At 31.8% G+C, this 22,179-nt stretch overlaps 1 protein-coding gene across 1 annotated transcript in view; it reads left to right on the top strand.

Moving 5' to 3' along the window:
- LOC143056336 (ATP-dependent DNA/RNA helicase DHX36-like) overlaps nucleotides 1-22,179 on the top strand; it is a 46,376-nt gene that overhangs the window by 21,199 nt on the left and 2,998 nt on the right. Inside the window, exons 10-28 of the mRNA XM_076229424.1 lie at nucleotides 5-84; nucleotides 513-587; nucleotides 1,082-1,248; nucleotides 2,264-2,345; nucleotides 3,463-3,582; nucleotides 4,311-4,413; nucleotides 5,009-5,096; nucleotides 6,498-6,618; nucleotides 7,364-7,507; nucleotides 8,613-8,730; nucleotides 10,492-10,590; nucleotides 11,057-11,230; nucleotides 11,783-11,869; nucleotides 12,512-12,589; nucleotides 14,278-14,377; nucleotides 14,873-14,960; nucleotides 16,685-16,808; nucleotides 17,917-18,000; nucleotides 20,111-20,191. Of these exons, the coding sequence (XP_076085539.1) occupies nucleotides 5-84; nucleotides 513-587; nucleotides 1,082-1,248; nucleotides 2,264-2,345; nucleotides 3,463-3,582; nucleotides 4,311-4,413; nucleotides 5,009-5,096; nucleotides 6,498-6,618; nucleotides 7,364-7,507; nucleotides 8,613-8,730; nucleotides 10,492-10,590; nucleotides 11,057-11,230; nucleotides 11,783-11,869; nucleotides 12,512-12,589; nucleotides 14,278-14,377; nucleotides 14,873-14,960; nucleotides 16,685-16,808; nucleotides 17,917-18,000; nucleotides 20,111-20,191 (2,013 nt within the window). The remainder of the gene's footprint in view (nucleotides 1-4; nucleotides 85-512; nucleotides 588-1,081; nucleotides 1,249-2,263; nucleotides 2,346-3,462; nucleotides 3,583-4,310; nucleotides 4,414-5,008; nucleotides 5,097-6,497; nucleotides 6,619-7,363; nucleotides 7,508-8,612; nucleotides 8,731-10,491; nucleotides 10,591-11,056; nucleotides 11,231-11,782; nucleotides 11,870-12,511; nucleotides 12,590-14,277; nucleotides 14,378-14,872; nucleotides 14,961-16,684; nucleotides 16,809-17,916; nucleotides 18,001-20,110; nucleotides 20,192-22,179) is intronic.

The following is a 22,179-nucleotide window of genomic DNA, read 5'->3' on the forward strand; positions in this document are numbered from 1 at the left end:
TCAGGTAGCACAGAGAGTAGCTGACGAGAGAGCTGAGGCTTGTGGGAAGGGTAACTCTGTAGGATATTCTATAAGATTAGAAAGGTAATTCTTATGTATATATTTTCTATTCTTAGATTAAAATGTTTACCACCCAATTACTTCTTGCTCCATTTTAAAAAGATTGTGCAATGAAAGATTAATGTCATTCCAAAATATATTTTTGGTAAATCACAATTTTTGTTGAATTGTAAAATTGAAGCTCCTAAGGAGTCCATTTGTTGTTGTCACCTATACTAGCATCTGTGTATTATATTGAGTGCATATTATTTCTATGTTTTTCCTGTGGTTTAAATAACAGAAATATGAAACTAAGTAGGTTTATTTTTGAATAGGTTTTGTTTTCTTAGAGGAGAAATGTGTATGCTCCATCTACTATTATATAATGATATCAAAGGGAAAAAGTTTTAATATATTTCATATTCAATTGATTATTTTTCAGGTTTGCTTATATAATTTTCTTTATATTTTAGAGAAACCCCAAGAAGTAAAGGCTCTATACTGTTTTGTACAACTGGTATTTTAATCAAATACCTAGAATCAGACCCGTAAGTATTGTTTTTAAATCTTTACATGAGATGGAAAACAATTTTAAATAACAAAAAATATTCTTAAAAGTTAAAGTTTGTGACAGCATTGGCCCAGTTTACACTTGAATAACCTCTATAAAAAAATTGTATAATCTTTTATAATTCTCAACCTAAGCAATTGTTTTTTTATCATTTTTATTCTTTCACCTTTCCTGTATAGCACATTGATATACCACATTGAAATTGACATGTACAGTATTTAATTGGATGATGGAAATAGCTGCAGCAACATGATCTATTGAAGTGTAAACTAAGGAATAAAATTCTAATTGACCAATCTCATTCAAGTGTTGGTAGATCTGAAAATCACATAAGAATTATCAGAAAAAGAAAAACAAGACTTAACTGAAATGTCATTGTTGGTAAGAAAGCAACATGAGCTAAGAAGACATAAGAAGCTCATTTGAATAATCTATTGAGTCATATGACAGGATGTTTTGTTTATTTTTCAGATCCTTGATCAGGGCCAGTCACATTATAATTGATGAGATTCATGAGAGAGATTTGTTGTCAGACTTCCTGATGATTATTCTGAAAGATTTGTTACCAAAGCGACCAGATTTGAAAATTATATTGATGAGTGCAACATTAAATGCAGAGCAATTTTCAAAGTATTTTAGTATGTTATAGTAGTATATTACATGTATGTCTCAAATTTTTTTTAAAAGATTTGTGTATGCATGACTAGAAATTTCCAATGATATGTCAAAGAAACAGTTCAAACATAAATATACTACATGTAGTACAATGCACATGTTTGTACACCTATTTCAGTTGTGCACTAGATATTTTTGGATTAACCTACATCAGGTGGTCTCAAGATATACACTAAAAGTGTTGGAATCAGCCAAAAAATGTTGTGTATTTCTTGGAAATGGGGTTTTCTACTTTTAGTCCTAACAACAACAAAAATAAGCACATTTAATAACCCCTGTTTTTTGTTTGATTTTTTTAAACAATTGTGTTCTGCTTAACAATTTTATGTCAAATTGGCCGGAACAAAATCAGTAGAATTTTGTTTGCATTGAGTTGATTGGTATAAGAAAAGTTATCTACGCCTTTCTGAACTATACAATTTTATCTTTCTTCACCTTCAATTGATAACTTTGTGTAAAGTCTACAAAGTATATATAGAGAACACTTTAGAAAAGAAGCAGTTGAAAAAAAGTTACTTTTCTTTTTGAAATTTTGCAAATTATTTAGAAATATTAAACCTCAAACATGCCAAAATCAAACCAAAATATCTTTGAGAAGAAAGTCATGTATGATTATATTACTTTGCATATTTCTATAGTGAAAATCAAAGTTGATTTTGTATAAAAAAAAAATAGGAAAATTCTGTATTGTATGCCCATTATGAACATTAATATTTATGTAGTTACCAAAAGCCTGTCTTATTGCTTGAAGGTAATCACATGGAGTAACAATCCACAAGGCAATTTTATAAATGATCAAGTGTCAGTGATATAAATGAACAATACTAATAACTGTATGTGATCATGACACAAGTTGTTATCAAAGTAAATGACAAAGTTACAAGAAGAAAAAAAGAAATTTTACTTTGATCATCTAAATATTTGATTTGGTTTTTTTAATTGCTATATAATCCTAGCAAATTTCTCATTCTTTTCCAGATAATTGCCCCAAGTTGAATATCCCAGGTTTTACCTTCCCAGTTACAGAGTACAGATTGGAAGATGTCTTAGAGATGACAAAGTAAGATATGGTTTTGTTGAAAACAAGCCCCTGTAAAAAGTGTTGAAGCTGAAAAATTGAAATAGTTAGGCCATAAAAAAGAATAGGTTTGTTTGCCCAAACCCTACCTACCCAGAAAAAAGCTGCCTACTCAAATTCTTTTATTGTCCTGATTTGAAGAAGTTTTTTTAATCAGAGGCATGAAGACTTATAAACATCCGATATTTCAATTTCTTTAAAAAAAAAATGCCTACCTACCTACCCACTGTCTCAACCTTGGGTAGGGTTTGGGCAAACCAAAATATTTTTAATTGTGGCCTTATTTGTTTTACCTATTGAATTTGGTCCGAACAAAATGAGATAAATAAATTCACTTTTCCATAAGATTTTTTTATTTTTCTATTTCCAAATGCATAAACAGTGATTTTTATAAGAAAATATCACCTTTTACATTGTTTTTCCTAAAAACATTTGTAATAGATAAGATTGGGAGTTGACTGACTGTATGATGGTCATAAATTTTGATGGATGGAGCTTATATATAGAGTGATAAGAAATTTTATGTGGAACATAAGTCTTACAAAATTACAGTTGTTTAAAGCGAAACTTTCACTTACTTGATGAGGAAACAAGCATACTTTCTCGTTTATGAATTTACGCATACTAATAAATATCAATTAGTGGTTTAAATTTGCAAAACATATAGATAAATTAAAGAACAGCTAAATAATGTAGATTTTTGGATATCAATTTTCGTGGACTTAAGAAAATTTTATTTTCATGGATACTTCATCTGTTTGACAAATTCTGCATACATGTCTATAGGAACTTTAACTTCAATGAAGTAATTTCAAAATTCATGGTCACCTATTTAAAACAAGGAAATCAATTGAAATTAGAAACCCACAAAAAAAATGAACCCAAGGTTATATCCAATCTTAAATATTGAAATAAGGAGAGGTGGTGATTACAAATGAGACATTTATCCACCAAAGTTCAAGTGATGTGGATGTAAACAATTATAGGCAATGGTTTGGCCTTAAACAATAAGAAAAGCCATACTATATAGTCAGCTATAAAAGGCCCAGACATGAAAAATATGAAACAATTCAATTGAGAAAACTTTTTGTATTTTTAGGTATGTTCCACCTCCAGCTAAAAAGAAAAAAGTTCGTCATGGACCAAAATTTAAACAGGACAGGGAAGAAGCAGATTTAAATCAGTGGAACATGGATGCCTGGTGCAGAAATCTTGAAGGGTAATTGAAATGTTTTCTTGAATTTTTAAATAGTTATAGATTAAAATATTCTTTATTCTTTTCATGGCTGGGTCTTTTTATGTCTCACATCAAGTCTTGATTTAAAAGTAAATTACTATCCATTTAATTGGATGTGTACAATGTTATAAATTCAAACTTTAACTTTTATACCCCTGTCATCACCGGAAGGGACCATTTAGTGTTACCCTTGTATGTCCTTTTATCCATACCAATGTCCCAAAATTGGTTTTCTCTAACTTAATCTTTCTGCCAACAAATGTTATGAAACTTATACACACTGCTTATTACAACAAAACACAGATCAAGTTAGAATTTGGGTAGCCACTTGAACACTTTCTGTGTTAAGCCACTTTATAACTTTATATGCAATTAGGGGTATGATCTGTGTCCCATGTCAATGTATATAATATTCTCCATTTATTTAATATTAAAATAATTAGTATCAAACTTGGAGTATTATTTGAAATGGCTTTTAGTACCTGTTAAGCAAACTGTTTGATCAAAAATATCTAATATATTATGCAAAACAAAATTGCAAACATGGTTTGAACTAAAAAGCAAACACCCTACGGTCTCATAGGGGGTCACCACTTGACGGCACTAAACCAATCACAACGTGATATTTTATCCGCGGTGCGATAAAATACAACAAGACCAATGGCCCAAACACTAACAGACCTTCTTATCTGTACAATGTTCTGTTGTAGGTACTCCAGACAAACAATTCAGTCCCTGAAGGATATGGATTTGGAACTTATAGACCTGGACCTGATTCACAGTCTGATTAGACATATTGTTTATAAGTTGGAGGTACGAATTTACAAATTTACAAATTCATAGAATTTAAAGGCTAGGAAAATTAATATTTTATTTAAACATAAGATTCTAATCAAGATTTTTGTTGAAATAGTGTTAATCACAGTTTGTTTAATAAAATTCCTGTACAATTTAAAGAGGGTTATTGGTTTATATTTTGGTTTAAAGTGCATTCTATAATTTATATTTCCATATAAGTCGAAAAAAAAAGGAAGGAGATATAAAAAAGCTAATAAAAGTTTATAAGTCGAAGAAAAACCATGGCAAAAAATGAAAATCAATGATAAGACAAGTGTACATATTACTACAAACTAAAGACTAAATAACATCTCCATGTGCTCCATAAGGGTAGGCAGATCCTGCTTATAGAACCTATTTACTGGGGATTCATTTATTTTCATGGATATTTGGTTTGGTAAATTTGACGAAGTCTGTGTACAAGCTTATATATATACTTCGTTGTGAACATATACTACTGAAATCCTTGAAATTGGTATCCCACAAATAATGATGTACCTCCAATAACAGTTACAGACTGCAGAAAATTAGTAATTATAACAGTTGCATATAATAATTTGTTTATTTGCAGGAGGGAGCCATATTGGTGTTTGTTCCTGGTTGGGAACAGATCAGTAAATTACATAAGTTATTGAATAATGATAGAATGTTTACATCAGGTAAGGATTGCATAGGCAGATAATGTATCTAAAAATAGAAAAAATATGTGGCAACACCTTTTCCTCATACCCTTGTTACTAAAAGTTCATACTATTCAAATTCTATATACATGTATGTTATACCCTGCCGCATTTTTGCGCCTGTCCCAAGTCAGGAGCCTCTGGCCTTTGTTAGTCTTGTATTATTTTAATTTAGTTTCTTGTGTACAATTTGGAAATTAGTATGGCGTTCATTATCACTGAACTAGTATATATTTGTTTAGGGGCCAGCTGAAGGACGCCTCCGGGTGCGGGAATTTCTCGCTACATTGAAGACCTGTTGGTGACCTTCTGCTGTTGGTTTTTTTCTATGGTCGGGTTGTTGTCTCTTTGGCACATTCCCCATTTCCATTCTCAATTTCATAGATTAGTACTATGAAAATAAGAGGATGAAATGTGGTATGATTGCTAATAAAAACAACTATCCACCTGAGTTCCATTGATAAGGAAGTAATCAATTTTTATTTAAAAGTTTTTTTATGCAACATTGATCTTTCAATGGACATGTTTTGCATTAATATTTTTATATCTAGATTCAAGCATACATCATCAACATCATCATTATCATCATTATGAGTCCAATTTTTCAGTGATTATTGAGTTGACTTAAGGTGGTACCTAACATTACAGGGAGATAACTCTGTAAAATCAGCTAAACATTTTAATTACGTTGGGTTGTTAAGGGAATATTAAGCTTCTCAATAATCAAAATTAGTGTTTGTCAAACTGATATATAACCAGTGTAATATTTCTGATAAATTGGTTGGTTCAAATTTTTTGATTTTTTTTATATTTTTGTCAAAGGGTCAAAGTAAATACTTTGCCAAAATTTTGTGAAAATTAAACGAGCCAAATTAATTTTAGTGAAGGTGTTGGGTACCACCTTAATGGACATGTTTTGCATTGATATTTTTATATCTAGATTCAATCATTCATCATTATGAGTCCAATTTTTCAGTGATTATTGAGTTGACTTAAGAACAATTTTTTTTATTAAGTATGATGATGAAAAAGTACTTATATCGGAATATTGATATTTGGAATACTATAGCCTTCTTAATCGGAAAATTTTATTTTCAAAGCTTCCATCTTGGTTAAAGCGTGCTCTACATTGAGTATATGAGGTCATATATTTCCATCCCTAGCACTGTTGATTTAAATACTTTTGAATAACAATATGAAAAGTAAAACAAGTGGATTGCAAGTGAGACAGCTATCCACCAAGAACTTGAGGACATGGATGTAACGACACAGGCCACAGTAGGGCCATCAAAAATGAGCAGTCAGTTAGTCTGTTTAATACATTTTCTAATTGCCCCCCTGACATTTTGAGATCCTCATTTATTTTGAATTTTTTTGTAGGTAAATTCAAGATTATTCCATTACACTCTTTGATGCCTACCATTAACCAAAAAGAAGTCTTCAACAGACCCCCACCTGGTGTGAGGAAAATTGTCATAGCAACAAATATTGCTGAAACCAGGTAAGGACTATTCCATTTAAAAGGATATGGGTGGGTAGGAATTTCCAGGAATTTCTTTTTAGTGAAATGGGCCATTGGTCATTTAAGGTGTTATATCCATTTAATGTATTTAAAATTTCTCATAGACAGCATGTTGTTTGTAAGGGAATATGTAAGTTCTTTCCTCCTTCCATAATAATTTTAATGGAATAGTCTGGGGAAAAAAATCATATATAGATTGTTTTATTTCTGTCAGTATTAATATTTCGGCAACACGAATTCCAATTATGATATTTGAGCATGTGATTAATGAATTTTTAACAGATATATCATGTTAAGGAGGGGTATTTGCAAAAAATACCAGTCGAGGAGAATGTTAAATTTTGCGAGCCATAAGGCGAGGGAAATTCATTCTCAAGACTGGTATTTTTCCCAAATAGCCCTCAAGAACATGCTATATCTGTTTAATTACACCGAATGTTAACGTTCAAAAACGCATTGATGATCCGGACGTTACAATCGTCCAGTCAGATAGAGTATTTTTTGGCAAATACCACGGTAGAGAGGGTAAAAAATACATATCCTTTTTGCATATACCCCTGCGGCATTAAAAAATGAACGATATTCATTTGATAAGTCAATTGGTGAAAAATACACTGGTTATCAAGCAATCAAAACACAAGATTCTTACATAAGGTGTAATCAAGTGGGGAAATAATCCCTTTTGATTTTCATATTAACAGTAGTTAATGTTTTTCTGTTGTAGTATAACAATAGATGATGTCGTGTTTGTTATTGACTGTGGTAAAATTAAGGTGAAAGACTTCCATCCAGAACAGAATATGACAACATTAGAGGCTGAATGGGTGTCAAGGGCAAACGCCAGACAAAGACGTGGTAGGGCTGGAAGGTAAGTTATTTCTGTGTGCAAGACTGTCTATCAATATTCAGGAAGAAAATCGTCTCATTTTTTATATAAAAAATGTCATTTTCTAAAGAATAACAAATAAGGATTATTTGAAATGATTGAATTTATTGCAAATGTTATACAAAATGAAAGAAAAAAAACCCACATATCCTGGTCAAAGAAAAAAAAAATATAGGCTGCAGTATTAGAGCAATAAGAAATTCAATTCTGAACATTTAAACATCCATTTTACTGTAACAAGAATAATACAGTAGTTAGTTATATATATTAGCAAACCAGATAGTTTTAATTCTGATTTTCACATATCTATGTTGAATAAGTTTAATTATATAGATTTTGGAAAAAATATAAACATTAGAAGATGTTTTTTAATTGCCTATAAAACAACTTTCTAACAAGGAGAAAAGAAAGAGGTTATTAAAACAGATTTAGGTCAACATTGAACCTTCCACAATGAGCAAAACCAATACTGTATAGTAAGCTTTAAATGGACTTGGCATGACTAAAAAAAATATTCTGAACTTGAAAACCAACAGTCTTTATATTAATGCTTATATATATTATGATAATAAAAGAAAAATAATACAGAAAGAAAACCAAAGACAACCATTACAGCAGATTCTACTGAGTGTGTAGCCAAAGGTAATATCTTTGGTTAGCTTGCTTGTTAGCTGAACCGTGAAGTCATTACTAGGTCAGGTATACTACCCTCCTTTCGAAGTAGCATAGTCCAACAGACAGATGGGTTGGTTTTCTGTCGGACTATTCTATTCTTAAAGGAGGGTAGTTTACCTAACCTAACAATGACCTTCACGGTTCAGCTAACAAGCAAGCTAACCAAAGATATTACCTTTGGCTACACACTCAATGGAATCCGCTGTAATATTGCATTCTTTATGAAGGATGACAAAACATATTTAAAGGAAAACACATCTTAGAAGTCTTTCAGATGAACATGAATCAGTTCTCTTTCTATTTCAGCTTTCTTTGATAAGATTTTTTAAAAAAAGCCAAATAAAAACAGGAGAAAAATGATTATATATATATATTTTTTATTTCTTCTAAATATGTCAATCTATTTTTAAAGAGTACAAGCTGGCCATTGTTTTCATCTGTTTACAAGTTTAAAAGAGACTGAATTAAGAGATTATATACCACCTGAAATTTTGAGGACAAGATTAGAGGAACTCTGCCTGCAGATAAAGGTATGTATGTACTGGAATGAAGGGTTTATGTGAATGGGGCACATCTTAGCAGATAAAGGTATGTATGTACTAGAATGAAGGGTTTATGTGAATGGGGCACATCTTACCAGATAAAGGTATGTATGTACTGGAATGAAGGGTTTATGTGAATGGGGCACATTTTACCAGATAAAGGTATGTATGTGCTAGAATGAAGGGTTTATGTGAATGGGGCACATTTTACCAGATAAAGGTATGTATGTACTAGAATGAAGGGTTTATGTGAATGGGGCACATTTTACCAGATAAAGGTATGTATGTACTAGAATGAAGGGTTTATGTGAATGGGGCACATCTTACCAGATAAAGGTATGTATGTACTGGAATGAAGGGTTTATGTGAATGGGGCACATCTTACCAGATAAAGGTATGTATGTACTAGAATGAAGGGTTTATGTGAATGGGCACATCTTACCAGATAAAGGTATGTATGTGCTAGAATGAAGGGTTTATGTGAATGGGTCACATCTTACCAGATAAAGGTATGTATGTGCTAGAATGAAGGGTTTATGTGAATGGGGCACATCTTACCAGATAAAGGTATGTATGTGCTAGAATGAAGGGTTTATGTGAATGGGGCACATCTTACCAGATAAAGGTATGTATGTGCTAGAATGAAGGGTTTATGTGAATGGGGCACATCTTACCAGATAAAGGTATGTATGTGCTAGAATGAAGGGTTTATGTGAATGGGGCACATCTTACCAGATAAAGGTATGTATGTGCTAGAATGAAGGGTTTATGTGAATGGGGCACATCTTACCAGATAAAGGTATGTATGTGCTAGAATGAAGGGTTTATGTGAATGGGGCACATCTTACCAGATAAAGGTATGTATGTGCTAGAATGAAGGGTTTATGTGAATGGGGCACATCTTACCAGATAAAGGTATGTATGTGCTAGAATGAAGGGTTTATGTGAATGGGGCACATCTTACCAGATAAAGGTATGTATGTGCTAGAATGAAGGGTTTATGTGAGTGGGGCACATCTTACCAGATAAAGGTATGTATGTGCTAGAATGAAGGGTTTATGTGAATGGGGCACATCTTACCAGATAAAGGTATGTATGTGCTAGAATGAAGGGTTTATGTGAATGGGGCACATCTTACCAGATAAAGGTATGTATGTGCTAGAATGAAGGGTTTATGTGAATGGGGCACATCTTACCAGATAAAGATATGTATGTGCTAGAATGAAGGGTTTATGTGAATGGGGCACATCTTACACACTTCAATGGCAAAAAAAAACCTGAAACCTTGTATTTCTTTGGCATCAATGTATAGTTACAACAAACATTATAATCTGGTGCATTTTTTGGTGCCACTCTATGGTCTATAAATATGTAAATATTCCCATACACTGCATATTTGATTTTTCTTCAGGAACATAACAAAACAAATACTATTCTGTGATTATTAAAAAGTTTAAAGGAAAGTCATAGTGTTTATATAAAAAAGAAGATATGGTATGATTGCCAATAAGACAACTCTCCCAAAGAGACCAATTGATACAGAAATTAACAACTATAGGTCACCATACAGTCTTCAACAATGAGAAAAAAGCTGTTATTAATTGTTGCTGTTTATGATGTTATTCCAAGATCATTGTATATATTTGTATAATTTTATTACGGCAGAGATGCAAGACAAGCACTACACACTTTTGGTAAACTTTGAATACATTTATAACTTTTTTTTATGGCAGATGTTTTCTATTTCAGTTATTAAAATTAGGAAAAATAGAACCTTTCATCAACAAAGCTATGGAGAAACCATCTTTACAAGCTGTTCACAAATCTATTGCTATGTTACAGAATCTTGTGAGTATATATTTCAGTGGTAAAGGTGTATTAAGGCCTCATGGTGGGTCCCTCGGAATGCAAAATAACAAAAAGTATTATTAATATATCAAATCACATCTCTCAAATGTTCTGTTGTGTATTGGTTAAAAGTTTGTTTTAATTTATTTTGTCTAAAATATTTATATATTTATATAATTTTATATTTTTTAATATTTGATATGATTTATTTTGTTTATTTTGATTAATTCTTAGTTCCCAAATTATGCCTTTTATCAAAAACGGAGGTTGAAACTGCTCCGACAAAACTGTCCATTAAAAGTATAACCCATGCATTCTATGTCCTTTTGGTTATAAAGCTCCACTTGTACATATACTTCACTAGTTGTGTTGCCTTTTGCTCTTGAAATTTCCAGATGAATGAAAATTCTGAAAAATTCATAAAACACAGCAAAAACTAGATTTTATTTGAGTTGTATTATTTCAGCAAGCTTTGGACGAAGATGAGAACTTACTACCATTAGGCTACCACCTTGCCAGAATGCCAGTGGACCCTCAATCTGGGAAGATGATCCTGTTTGGTGCTATGTTTGGGTGTTTAGACCCTGTCTGTATTGTAGCAGCCAGTCTTAGTTTTAAAGATGCATTCTATATTCCTCTGGTAAATTTATGATGTTATAAGATATATAAAGGACATCCTCATATAGTAATATTATAGTAAACTAGCTGTTGTCTGCTCTATGGTCGGGTTGTTGTCGCTTTGACACATTCCCCATTTCCTTTCTCAATTTTAGTTTTATTTCTACTCTTCTTACTGTAATTCTTTGTAAGGAAATAAAACAAAGACGGTACCGTAATGACAATAAAATTCGTAAGTTGAGAAGTTATGAAAACAGTTAAAAGACAAAAAAGATAACGAGTCCACAAACACCACAGTAAAATGTAAGATTAAACAATATGGTGTCTAGAAAGGTCAAATTCTGATGTCTGTGTCAATTATTCAAATTTAGGGTTATCTCTACAAGTTTGGAATAAAACTGCTACAAAAAATTTAAATTGCCATTTCAAGCACATATTTACATAAAATTTCAGCTTTAAACAAGGATTATGCAACTATATGACTATGGTGTTTCTGTAATAATCTATTTTTTTTTTTAACTTTGCCATGCAGAATACAAACTATTTCAATGCTATTGTCTTTTATATGTTTTAGGGTAAAGAGAAAGAAGCTGATAGAACAAGAGTAAGACTCTCTGAAGGCAGTCAAAGTGATCATATCATGTTGATAAATGCTTTTCAGGTATCTGTGAATTGATATTTAAATTATTTTGTTTTTGTAAGATTTTAAATAGAAAAGCAGTACCAGGTTTGCCATGCAAATTATATTTCAGTTTTCTCTAAACAATTACTCCCTACATAGAAAATCAAGGCATTGAATTCAAAAAAATGTTGAATTAAATAGAACAGATATATTTTCAACAAAAACATATGATTAGACTATAAATAAGTTTCAAAAAGGAGATTTATATGAACAAAGCTAATTGTTTTAATGAAAAATTCTTCTTTCACGAGTAAATCAGTGATCATATCTTGCAGTAAACTATGATACATGAATAAGATTTGTCTTTCAATGATCAATAGCAAGAAAGGTGACAATTGATATTTTTTGTTTTGAATTGTTTTACATAAATTGTCATGTCAAGACCTTTTATAGCTTGCTATGTGGTATGGGTTTCTTATTTAATATAAAAAAAAGAAGATGTGTACCTTGACCTACAATTGCTAAATTCTACGTCATATGGTCTCTAGTGTATAGCTGTCTCAATCATACCACATCCTTTCATTTTTACATAGGCAAATAAGCCAAGTTTTTTGTTGAAATAATTAGATAATAAATAGTTTCTTAAGATAGCTAAAGAATATATTAAAAATTTTACTTCAGGGATGGGAAAGATCTAAAGCAAGAGGAAATGACAGACAATACTGCTATGACAACTTTTTATCTGGAAATACATTAAAAGTAAGTACTTTGCTGGATATATTCTAAGAATAGTCATAATTGGATAAATTTTATGCATTTTGAGAAGTTTTCTTATTTTCATAGATTTAAATTAAGTGGTTTGTCTTCAGAAATTCAATAGAAAGGTTGCACATCATTGAACATTTAGATTAGTTGTTAACCTATATTCACAAAATCCACTAAAATCTAAAATTGTTATCCCTAGAATGATAAATGTATTTTCCCGCGTTTCGGAGTATAGCTGGAAAATGTTGTCTAAAAGGAACGTTATATAAGAACGGTATTTTTTTTTGGTGGGTTTTTGTTATGTGTAGTTGTACACGTGGTTACGTGGACCAATCATTTGGATTGTGTCAATAAGTATTCTTATGTTAATGAGGTGAAAGCGGGTTTTTAAATTTAGTCTGCACGGCTAAATGCATTGCTTTGCGTTTGTTATTATTGTAGTGTAGTTAAGACTGAATCTCCACTAGCTTTGATATTATATTTGAATATAAGGATATATGGGTAATACATCAATAATGAAACAGAACACAAACAAGACGATAAAACCAAAATGATACTAAATCATGCTGTGTGGATGCAGTAGAATTTGTCTCCTTGCTTGTGTTGTATGCCCTTATATTTTGTAGATATGTTTTGTTTGGTCAAGAGAGAGTTTGCTCCCTTGAAGGTCTATGGATTGGTGTTTTATTGGACATCATACCACATCTTCATGTTTATAAAGCTTAAATTCAGTCTTCAATATATCAAAATTGGAACGTGGAAAAGATGTCACGATGTTGGCAACCTTATTATTAAATCAAACAAAAAAACATTTTTTGAATAACTTCAAATATTTTTGGTTGTACAAGGATATAAAATTATGGGGAAAGTTATTTCAACCTGATTGAAATACAGACCCTGGGTCCACACTTCATTACACATAAACAATGTTATAATAAAATTTAGAATTAAAATGGGGAATGTGTCAAAGAGACAATAACCCGACCAAAGAGAAGACAACAGCTGAAGGCAACCAATGGGACTTCAATGCAGCAAGAAACTCCTGCACCCAAGGCGTGCTTCAGCTGGCCCATAAACAAAAATGTGTACTAGTTCAGTGATAATGGACGTCGTGCTAAACTCCAAAATATACACAAGAAACTAAAATTAAAAATCATACAAGACTAACAAAGGCCAGAGGCAAAAATGTGGCAGGGTTAAACATGTTTTTTGAGATGTCAATCCTCCCCATATACCTCTAGCCAGTGTAGAAAAAACAAACACATAACAGATCATAACAATACGCACAATAAAACTCAGTTCAAAAGAAGTCTGAGTCTGATGTCAGAATAGGTAACATAAGAAACTAAACAAAATGACAATGATTCATTAATTGATAAAGGACTACAATCAGTTACTAGCCAGCTCCACACTTCTGGTTTTATCATAATGATACACACTTTCAAAAGTTTAGACGCTAAAATTTATAATCATTATACCAACAGAGAAAATAGAATAGAGTGATGTGAAATCCTTTCATGTTAAGCAAAGCATGCACACTGATGATCTGCATTTTCAGATTGAATTTGAGTCATTTTTTTATTCAAATTCAGACAAAATCAAAGTAAGCTTTACATGTATATCATTTTTGAATTGCAGGAAAATGTATCCATCATAAGATAACTACTTTTGATTTTTTGCAGTTGCTGGCTGATATGAAAAGACAGTTTGCTGAATTACTACATGATCTCGGTTTTGTTGCCAATAGAGATCCAAGAGATAAAGAAGTTAATATAAATTCAGGTATGAAAGCTATTGTCTGTTGTGCTCATTAAGCTTTCCTGGTATTTTTTTTGTAATTTTACCATGGAATCTGAATATTGGTTGATTTTTTTCTGCAGTGTTTTAAAATTAGTAACCATAATTAAAAAGTTGTATATTAAGTAAAAAAAAACATCTTGTGAAATGGTTTTCTTTTTCTTTTTTTTAAAATGCCTCAAAATGCATACCCTGTAGTTTAAATTCACATTTCTAGTTACATGTAAACTGTATCAAAAAGTGTGAAGACTATACAGGTAAACACCTAATTATCATGCACACTATTATCCAAAAAATTGACTTCAAAAAGCCTCTTGGACAAACTCATTAAAAGAATATACTGTTAATTGAAATCAACGCAGCTGTTGAAAAACAACTAGTAATCTTATTGAAATTCTCTCCAAAGTCTATACAAAAAGGATATGTGATTATGTTATCAAAAAAAAAAAAATTGATAGTGTATTTTCTGTATCATTTTAGATAATATTGGATTAGTAAAAGCTGTGATATGTGCAGGGTTGTATCCAAATGTAGCTAAACTGACAAACGTTCCTCGATCAATGGAAAAGTATGTATTTAGGAGATAACTGTATTGTACTCCGACGGTATCAATTTCTGATTTGATGTTCTCATAGGTATTTGTGACCATCAAATCACCAATTGATACCATCCTAGCTTAAAATACAATATTGTAATTATCTAATGAAACTGACAGAAAACAACATTAAATCATAAATTTCAGATTTGTCATACATCATCTGCGATTGTGCAAGAATTTTTATAACTTCATGATTTGATGCCATATAAATTGAAAATGAAAGTTACAAAGAATTTGCATTAGAATAAATATTGTAATGCTATAAAAGTACAAATTTCATTAAAGTATTTTATAAAGTACATATTAATAAATTACAAATTCAGCTTCTGAAAAAGCAACCTATGTATTTGAATTTATTTTATCAAGAATTCTATGTGGAAATTTTGTAAATGGTTATTAAGGAATTAATAAATCTAGATCTGAAGTTGACAGCTTTATATGTTGAAGTGGATTGATGGTAGAATAGTTATCAAAAGTACCAGGATTATAATTTAGTACGCCAGACGCGCGTTTCATCTACATAAGACTCATCAGTGATGCTCATATCAAAATCGTAATAAACCAAACAAGTACAAAGTTGAAGAGCATTGAGGATCCAAAATTCCAAAAAGTTGTGCCAAATACGGCTAAGGTAATCTATGCCTGGGATAAGAAAATCCTTAGTTTTTCGAAAAATTCAAAGTTTTGTAAACAGGAAATTTATTAAAATGACCACATAATTGATATTCATGTCAACACCGAAGTGCTGACTACTGGGCTGGTGATACCCTCGGGGACGAAACGTCCTCCAGCAGAGGCATCGACCCAGTGGTGTATTTTATAAAGAAGTTTGACATCCACCATGTGAACGTTGAATTGTACTAGATTGGATTTTTATGCCCCATTTATGGCCATTATGTTTTTGGGTCTGTTTGTCAATTCGTTCCTCCATCCGTCCATCTGTTCGTTCGTCCGTCTGTCCCGCTTGAGGTTAAAGTTTTTGGTTGTGTTAATTTTTGATGAAGTTGAAGTCCAATCAACTAAGAACCTAATACACAAGTTCCTTTAATATGATATGATCTTTCTAACTTTAATGCCAAATTAGAGTTTTTATCCCATTCTCATGGTCCACTGAACATAGAAAATGATAGTGCGCATCCGTGTACTATTGACACATTCTTGTTTAAGTGAGCTTTTAACGTTTTATAAATATTGTAAGATAACTAGTCTTCGCTTTACTATTAAACAATGCTTTTAATTAAAACACTATCAGGAAGGGAAAGTCAAATAACACAGTGTTATTGAACTATTATTTAATTGCATTTGATTTTATATTATTCAAACATGATTTGATATTATTGAAACAAGTCTATCCAGTTTACCAGATGTGTATTTTCTAACAGTATATAACAATGCTGAGATCTTATCTTTGTGAAAGTGTTGAAGGTTGCCAAGCACCACAAAAAGATATAGTAGATATATCTGGTCTTCAGTAGTATTTTTTTTTTGTATCAAAAATACCTATATAATGAATGAAGTATAATGATTATAGATACTAGGTATAGGAAGATATGGTATGAGTTCCAATGAGACAACTCTCCATCCAAGTCACAATTTGTAAAAGTAAACCATTCTAGGTCAAGGTACAGTCCTCAACATGGAGCCTTGGCTCACACAGAACAGCAAGCTTTAAAAAAATTATGTTTATTTTACAGATCTCCCAATTTGACATTACACGATGGTCAGAAGGTTGCTGCTCATCCAAAGTCAGTGAATGCCAATGAGAAAGTATTCATGTCCAAGTGGTTTGTGTATCATACAATTATGAAGACTTCTAAGGTAAACTACTGACACATCTTTTGTCTATGCTGATGTATAATCTCCTGTTTGGTTAAGGTTAAGGATTTCTATAAGTTACCTCACAGCAATCATTGATATATTTTGTTGTATCTATGCTATTAATGATTATATTCATAATTGAGCTTTCCTTAATAAATATATTTTATTTATCCCTTGTAAATAACTTGACTCACGGTTCCACTTTTGTAGCCCAATTTAACATTTGGAAAAAAAAAACATGTATCTGTTTTGTAGGGTTCTATATCAACTTAATTTTCAAGCAATAACATATTGTGCATAGAGATTTTTTCAACCTGAAATAGGTTAACAGATGTATTGATAACCATTTTCATAAAGTTGATTTCTATCCGATGCAGCTAAGTGAAAGTAATGTTTTAAGTGTTATGAATCAGTTGAATTTAGACATATCTTTACTAAATTTGACCATCAACACAGAAACAAGCCTGTTATTAAAGGGGTGCAGTAGATACCTATATGAATACCTCAAACATACCTATTTATAGTTTGACTCTTTTGCTCAAACATCATGAACACAGTTACATAGATGTTGTCAAGGAGAAAATCCACAGCCTTAAACATCTCATCACAGTTCTAGTAAATATATCTACTATATTTATCTTTTTCATTACACAAGAAGGGTCTATAACTTTCATAAAATTGAGAAAGAAATGAGGAATGTGTCAAAGCGACAACAACCCCACCATAGAGCAGACAACAGCCGAATGTTTTTTGGTAAATTAGGACAGATCAAGATATACACAATATGTAGTAGCATAATATAGAGAAAATTCGTATTAATTTCACATAATAACTATGAAAAATGAATAACTGACCCCATAATGTATATATTTACTGATTCAATTATTTTTTAAATTCAATAAATTTTAATAAAACCTTTTACTTCAGATCAATATTTCCCGTAACAATATCATGTGATTATTACTATAAATAGTCATGGGTATTTTTTCTTCTTATTAGATTAGGATACTCACAGTTTTACATCGCTAGCAGGAGAATTTTGTAACTTGATTTTGTGTGATGAGACATGTTTATTTTGTATGTATTTTATATATTTTCCTAATTACAGATATGGGTATATGACATGACAGGCATTTCACCGTATGCTTTGTTATTTTTTGGAGGGAAAATCAGCACAGAAGAACAATTATGGGTAAGTACGCCAAACAACGTTTTATGTAAGGGACGACATCAAAAGTTCAATGTAGGATAAAAATCTTAATTCACATAGTTTTTTCGCTGACCCCCCTACCCCCTTCTTAACTTAATTTGGGAAAAATTGATTTACCTATATGGATATATGTAAAATCGATTTTAGATTAACAAAACTTGCAGCAATGTTGACCCCCCACCCCCCAAACTATTTGATTTAAGTTTTTTATCCTACATCGATCTTTTGATGTTGTCCCTAAATGTCCCCTACAAATTGGTATTGTGAAAAAGATTTTGATATAGAAAAGAGGATGTGGTATAATTTCCAATGAGACAACTTTCCACAAAAGACGAAATGACACAGACCTTTACAGCTTTAGGTCACTGCTCTGTTTTCAACATAACACATAGTCAGCTACGTATATGCAAAGAAGCATTGGGCAAACAAGTTTGTAAATAAAAATGGTTGGAAAACACCAAAAGATTGATTTTTAATTTCCTTCAATAGCTGCTTTTTGCGGTAATGCTCTTCGCGGTAATGCTCTTCCAGAATAAGGGTTGGGCAATATTTTTTTGGCAAAACAAGACCTGTTACAGTGGTTTTAGACAAAAAGGAACCTTCAAATTACATGTATTAGGTTTCTGGGACCAGGGGTTGAAAATTACTCTAGCTTTCTTGCACAAATGAGGGATCTAAAAAATATATATTGTGATCCAATATTAATATAGGTTAAATTTAGATCAGAACGAATGAGTTATTGAAGTTTAAATCAGGTTTCATAGATTTTAGTTGAGTTCTATAATGAATAGGGCCTGGTTCTTGTCAGTTAATCTGTCCGTCCCTCTGTCCCATGAATATTTTTCATCACATTTTTCTCAGGAACTATCTTACAAGGATTTCTGAAATTTGGTTTCAGGGTTAACAAAAGTTCCCTATCCCATGTAAGTGCGTTTTCAGATTTATCACTCAACAACTTACTGTTTACCGACACTTACATCATTGTACAAATGACATTCAAGTTGAAAATTTTTCGTTGCATTTTTCTTAGGAACTATATTACAAGGATTTCAGAAATTTGGTTTCAGGGTTTATAAAAGTCAGCTGAAAGGGGCCCAAAGGGTCCAAAATTAAACTTTGTTTGATTTTATCAAAAATTGATTAATTGGGGTTCTTTGATATGCCGAATCTAACCCGTGTATGTAGATTCTTAATTTTTGGTCCCATTTTCAAATTGGTCTACATTAAGGTCCAAAGGGTCCAAAATTAAACTTAGTTTGATTTTAACAAAAATTGAATTCTTGGGGTTACTTGATATGCTGAATCTAAACTTGTATTAAGATTTTTGATTATAGGCCCAGTTTTCAAGTTGGTCCAAATCGTGGTCCAAAATTAAACTTTGGTTTGATATCAACAAAAATTGAATCCTTGGGGTTCTTTGATGTGCTGAATCTAAACATGTATTTAGATTTTTGGCCCCGGTTATCAAATTGGTCCACATTGAGGTCTAAAGGGTCCAAAATTGAACTTTATTTGATTTCATCATAATTTGAATTCTTGGGGTTCTTTGATATGCTTAATAACCATTTATTTAGATTTGGATATTGGACCATTATAGGTAAATGTCCAATTTAAAATTTTTAAGTTTTTTAGTTTAAGTTCTTAGACCACATTCATTCTGTGTCAGAAACCTATGTTGTGTCAACTATTTAATCACAATCCAAATTCAGAGCTGTATCAAGCTTGAATGTTGTGTCCATACTTGCCCTAACTGTTAAGGGTTGGAACTCTGCGGTTATATAAAGCTGCGCACTGCGGAGTATCTGGTTGGATTTGTGCTCCATTCATATGTCCATTCGTCTGTCTGTCTGTCCTGCTTCATGTTAAAGTTTTTGGTCAGGGCATTTTAATGCCAAATAAGAGTTTTGACCCTAATTTTTACTGTCCACTGAACATAGAAAATGATAGGGCAGATGGGGCATCCATATTCTATGGACACATTCTTGTTTATAGATAAATTTGTTTTGCTAAGGACGTAATAATTTGAATGATATATCCTCGCAAACATTAATTTGCACATAATTTAAGATTTTTTTTCTTTGTTTTATTCCAGAATGATGAAATGAAGGATGTAGTGGTAATTGATAATTGGGTGAGATTCTGGTGTCCTGCTGAAACAGCTGTACTGGTGAAGGTAATTTATTTTTTTCACTAAGACCTGTACTCTAGAACAGCTAAATAATTTGGTAAGGTTCTCATGCTCTTTTTAAACAGTAGAGATAAACAAACTGCAAAAAACTTAATCAGCTTCAGAGTATCAAGTTGGATTGAAAGAAATTAGGTTTTCTTTTTTAATGTGTTGGATATATTTTCTACAAGGGTTTGTTTGGCTTTACAAATTTTTTACAATATGATTAGAATCCAGACAATTTCTTTTTATTTCAAGACCTTACTGGTTCTTCTAGTTTTTCATGATGAAGCACCTTCTTAAATGTGCAGGTACAAATTTTATTGGCTGCTGTAACACCGATAATCATTATAAATGCAACAAAAAATAACTAGAGGCTCTCATGAGCCTGTGTCGCTCACCTGTTACTGTATTTACTGATGTCGGCCATCTTTGTTGGTAGGCGAGGTCATTAGAAACTTTTTTAAAATAGAAACCCTAGTAATGATTGTGGCCAAGTTTGGTTAAATCTGGCCCATAGTTTTAGAAAAGAAGATTTTTGTACAAGTTACAAAAATGACGAAAAGTTGTTCAATATTGACTATAAAGGACAATAACTCCTGAAGGGGTTCTCTGACAATTTTGGTCATGTTGACTTATTTGTAGATCTTACTTTGCCGAACATTATTGCTGTTTACAATTTATCTCTATCTATAATAGTATTCAAGATAAAAACCAAAAACCGCAAAACAACAGGTTGTAGGATTCATCTGAACATTTGTGAGGGGATAGATCTTATTCTGATGGACATTTAAATATTGAAAGATTTGCCCTAAATGTCTTAGTTTCAAAGATATAAAGCAAAGACTGCATTTTACCACTTTGTTCTAATTTTAGCCATGTCGGCCATTTTGTTTGGTAGGTAGGGTCTCGGACACATTTTTTTAAACTATATACAGTAGACTCCGGCCAATCGGATACCCAAAATGTCAGCTAAAAATATCCGATTGTCCGATATATTCAATTAGCCGATGAACGTATATTCCTCCAAGTTTTTTTTTCAAAATTGACAGACACAACCCTAAGATACCAATAGCTATTATAGCTGCTTTATTAATGGAAATTTGTAACTAATCTCAATGTTTTTTTCAGGTACAAGTTCGGATAATTTGGTTGATTGAGTAATAGATCGATCAGTTGATTATAATGTATTTTGTTTATCTGTCAGTCTGTTGATTTTTATGCCCCACCTACGATAGTAGAGGGGCATTATGTTTTCTGGTCTGTGCGTCCGTTCGTTCGTCCGTTCGTTCGTTCGTTCGTTCGTCCGTCTGTCCCGCTTCAGGTTAAAGTTTTTGGTCGAGGTAGTTTTTGATGAAGTTGAAGTCCAATCGACTTCAAACTTGGTACACATGTTCCCTATGATATGATCTTTCTAATTTTAATACCAAATTAGAGATTTTACCCCAATTTCACGGTCCACTGAACATAGAAAATGATAGTGCGAGTGGGGCATTCGTGTACTGAGGACACATTCTTGTTTAATTATGTGTTGATTATCTGAATAAAATATGTACCTCTTAAACAAGGATTTGTAAAAGTTCACTATACAAATCCTTGTCTTAAATAATGAGACTTGTTGTTTTTGCGTGATTTGTTTCATTTGTGTGTTAAAACAGGTAAAAGCTAAAAATAACTATGAATTCTCGGAAGTAGGCCACAGGTAAATCTATTAATAGCTTAAGAAGTTGATCGAACTCGGATCTAATTTTCTACATTTTTTTATTTATGAAACAAATTTCCAATTTCAAGTAATACAATTACTTTTATGATTATAAAATTGGACATCAAGATGAGTAAAATTAATTTGCTTTTCTATCTTACCTGTCGTGGTTCAAAATAAAAGGCTGAATATTATGTAAATTAGGAAAATGGCGTACGTGTGTACAAGTTACATAATTCTATTTCACCTGGGATATGCTATTGACACACGATTCCTTATTTTTACACGGGAC

The sequence above is a fragment of the Mytilus galloprovincialis genome, chromosome 13, assembly GCF_965363235.1.
Source record: "Mytilus galloprovincialis chromosome 13, xbMytGall1.hap1.1, whole genome shotgun sequence".
NCBI classification, from domain to species: Eukaryota; Metazoa; Mollusca; class Bivalvia; order Mytilida; family Mytilidae; genus Mytilus; species Mytilus galloprovincialis.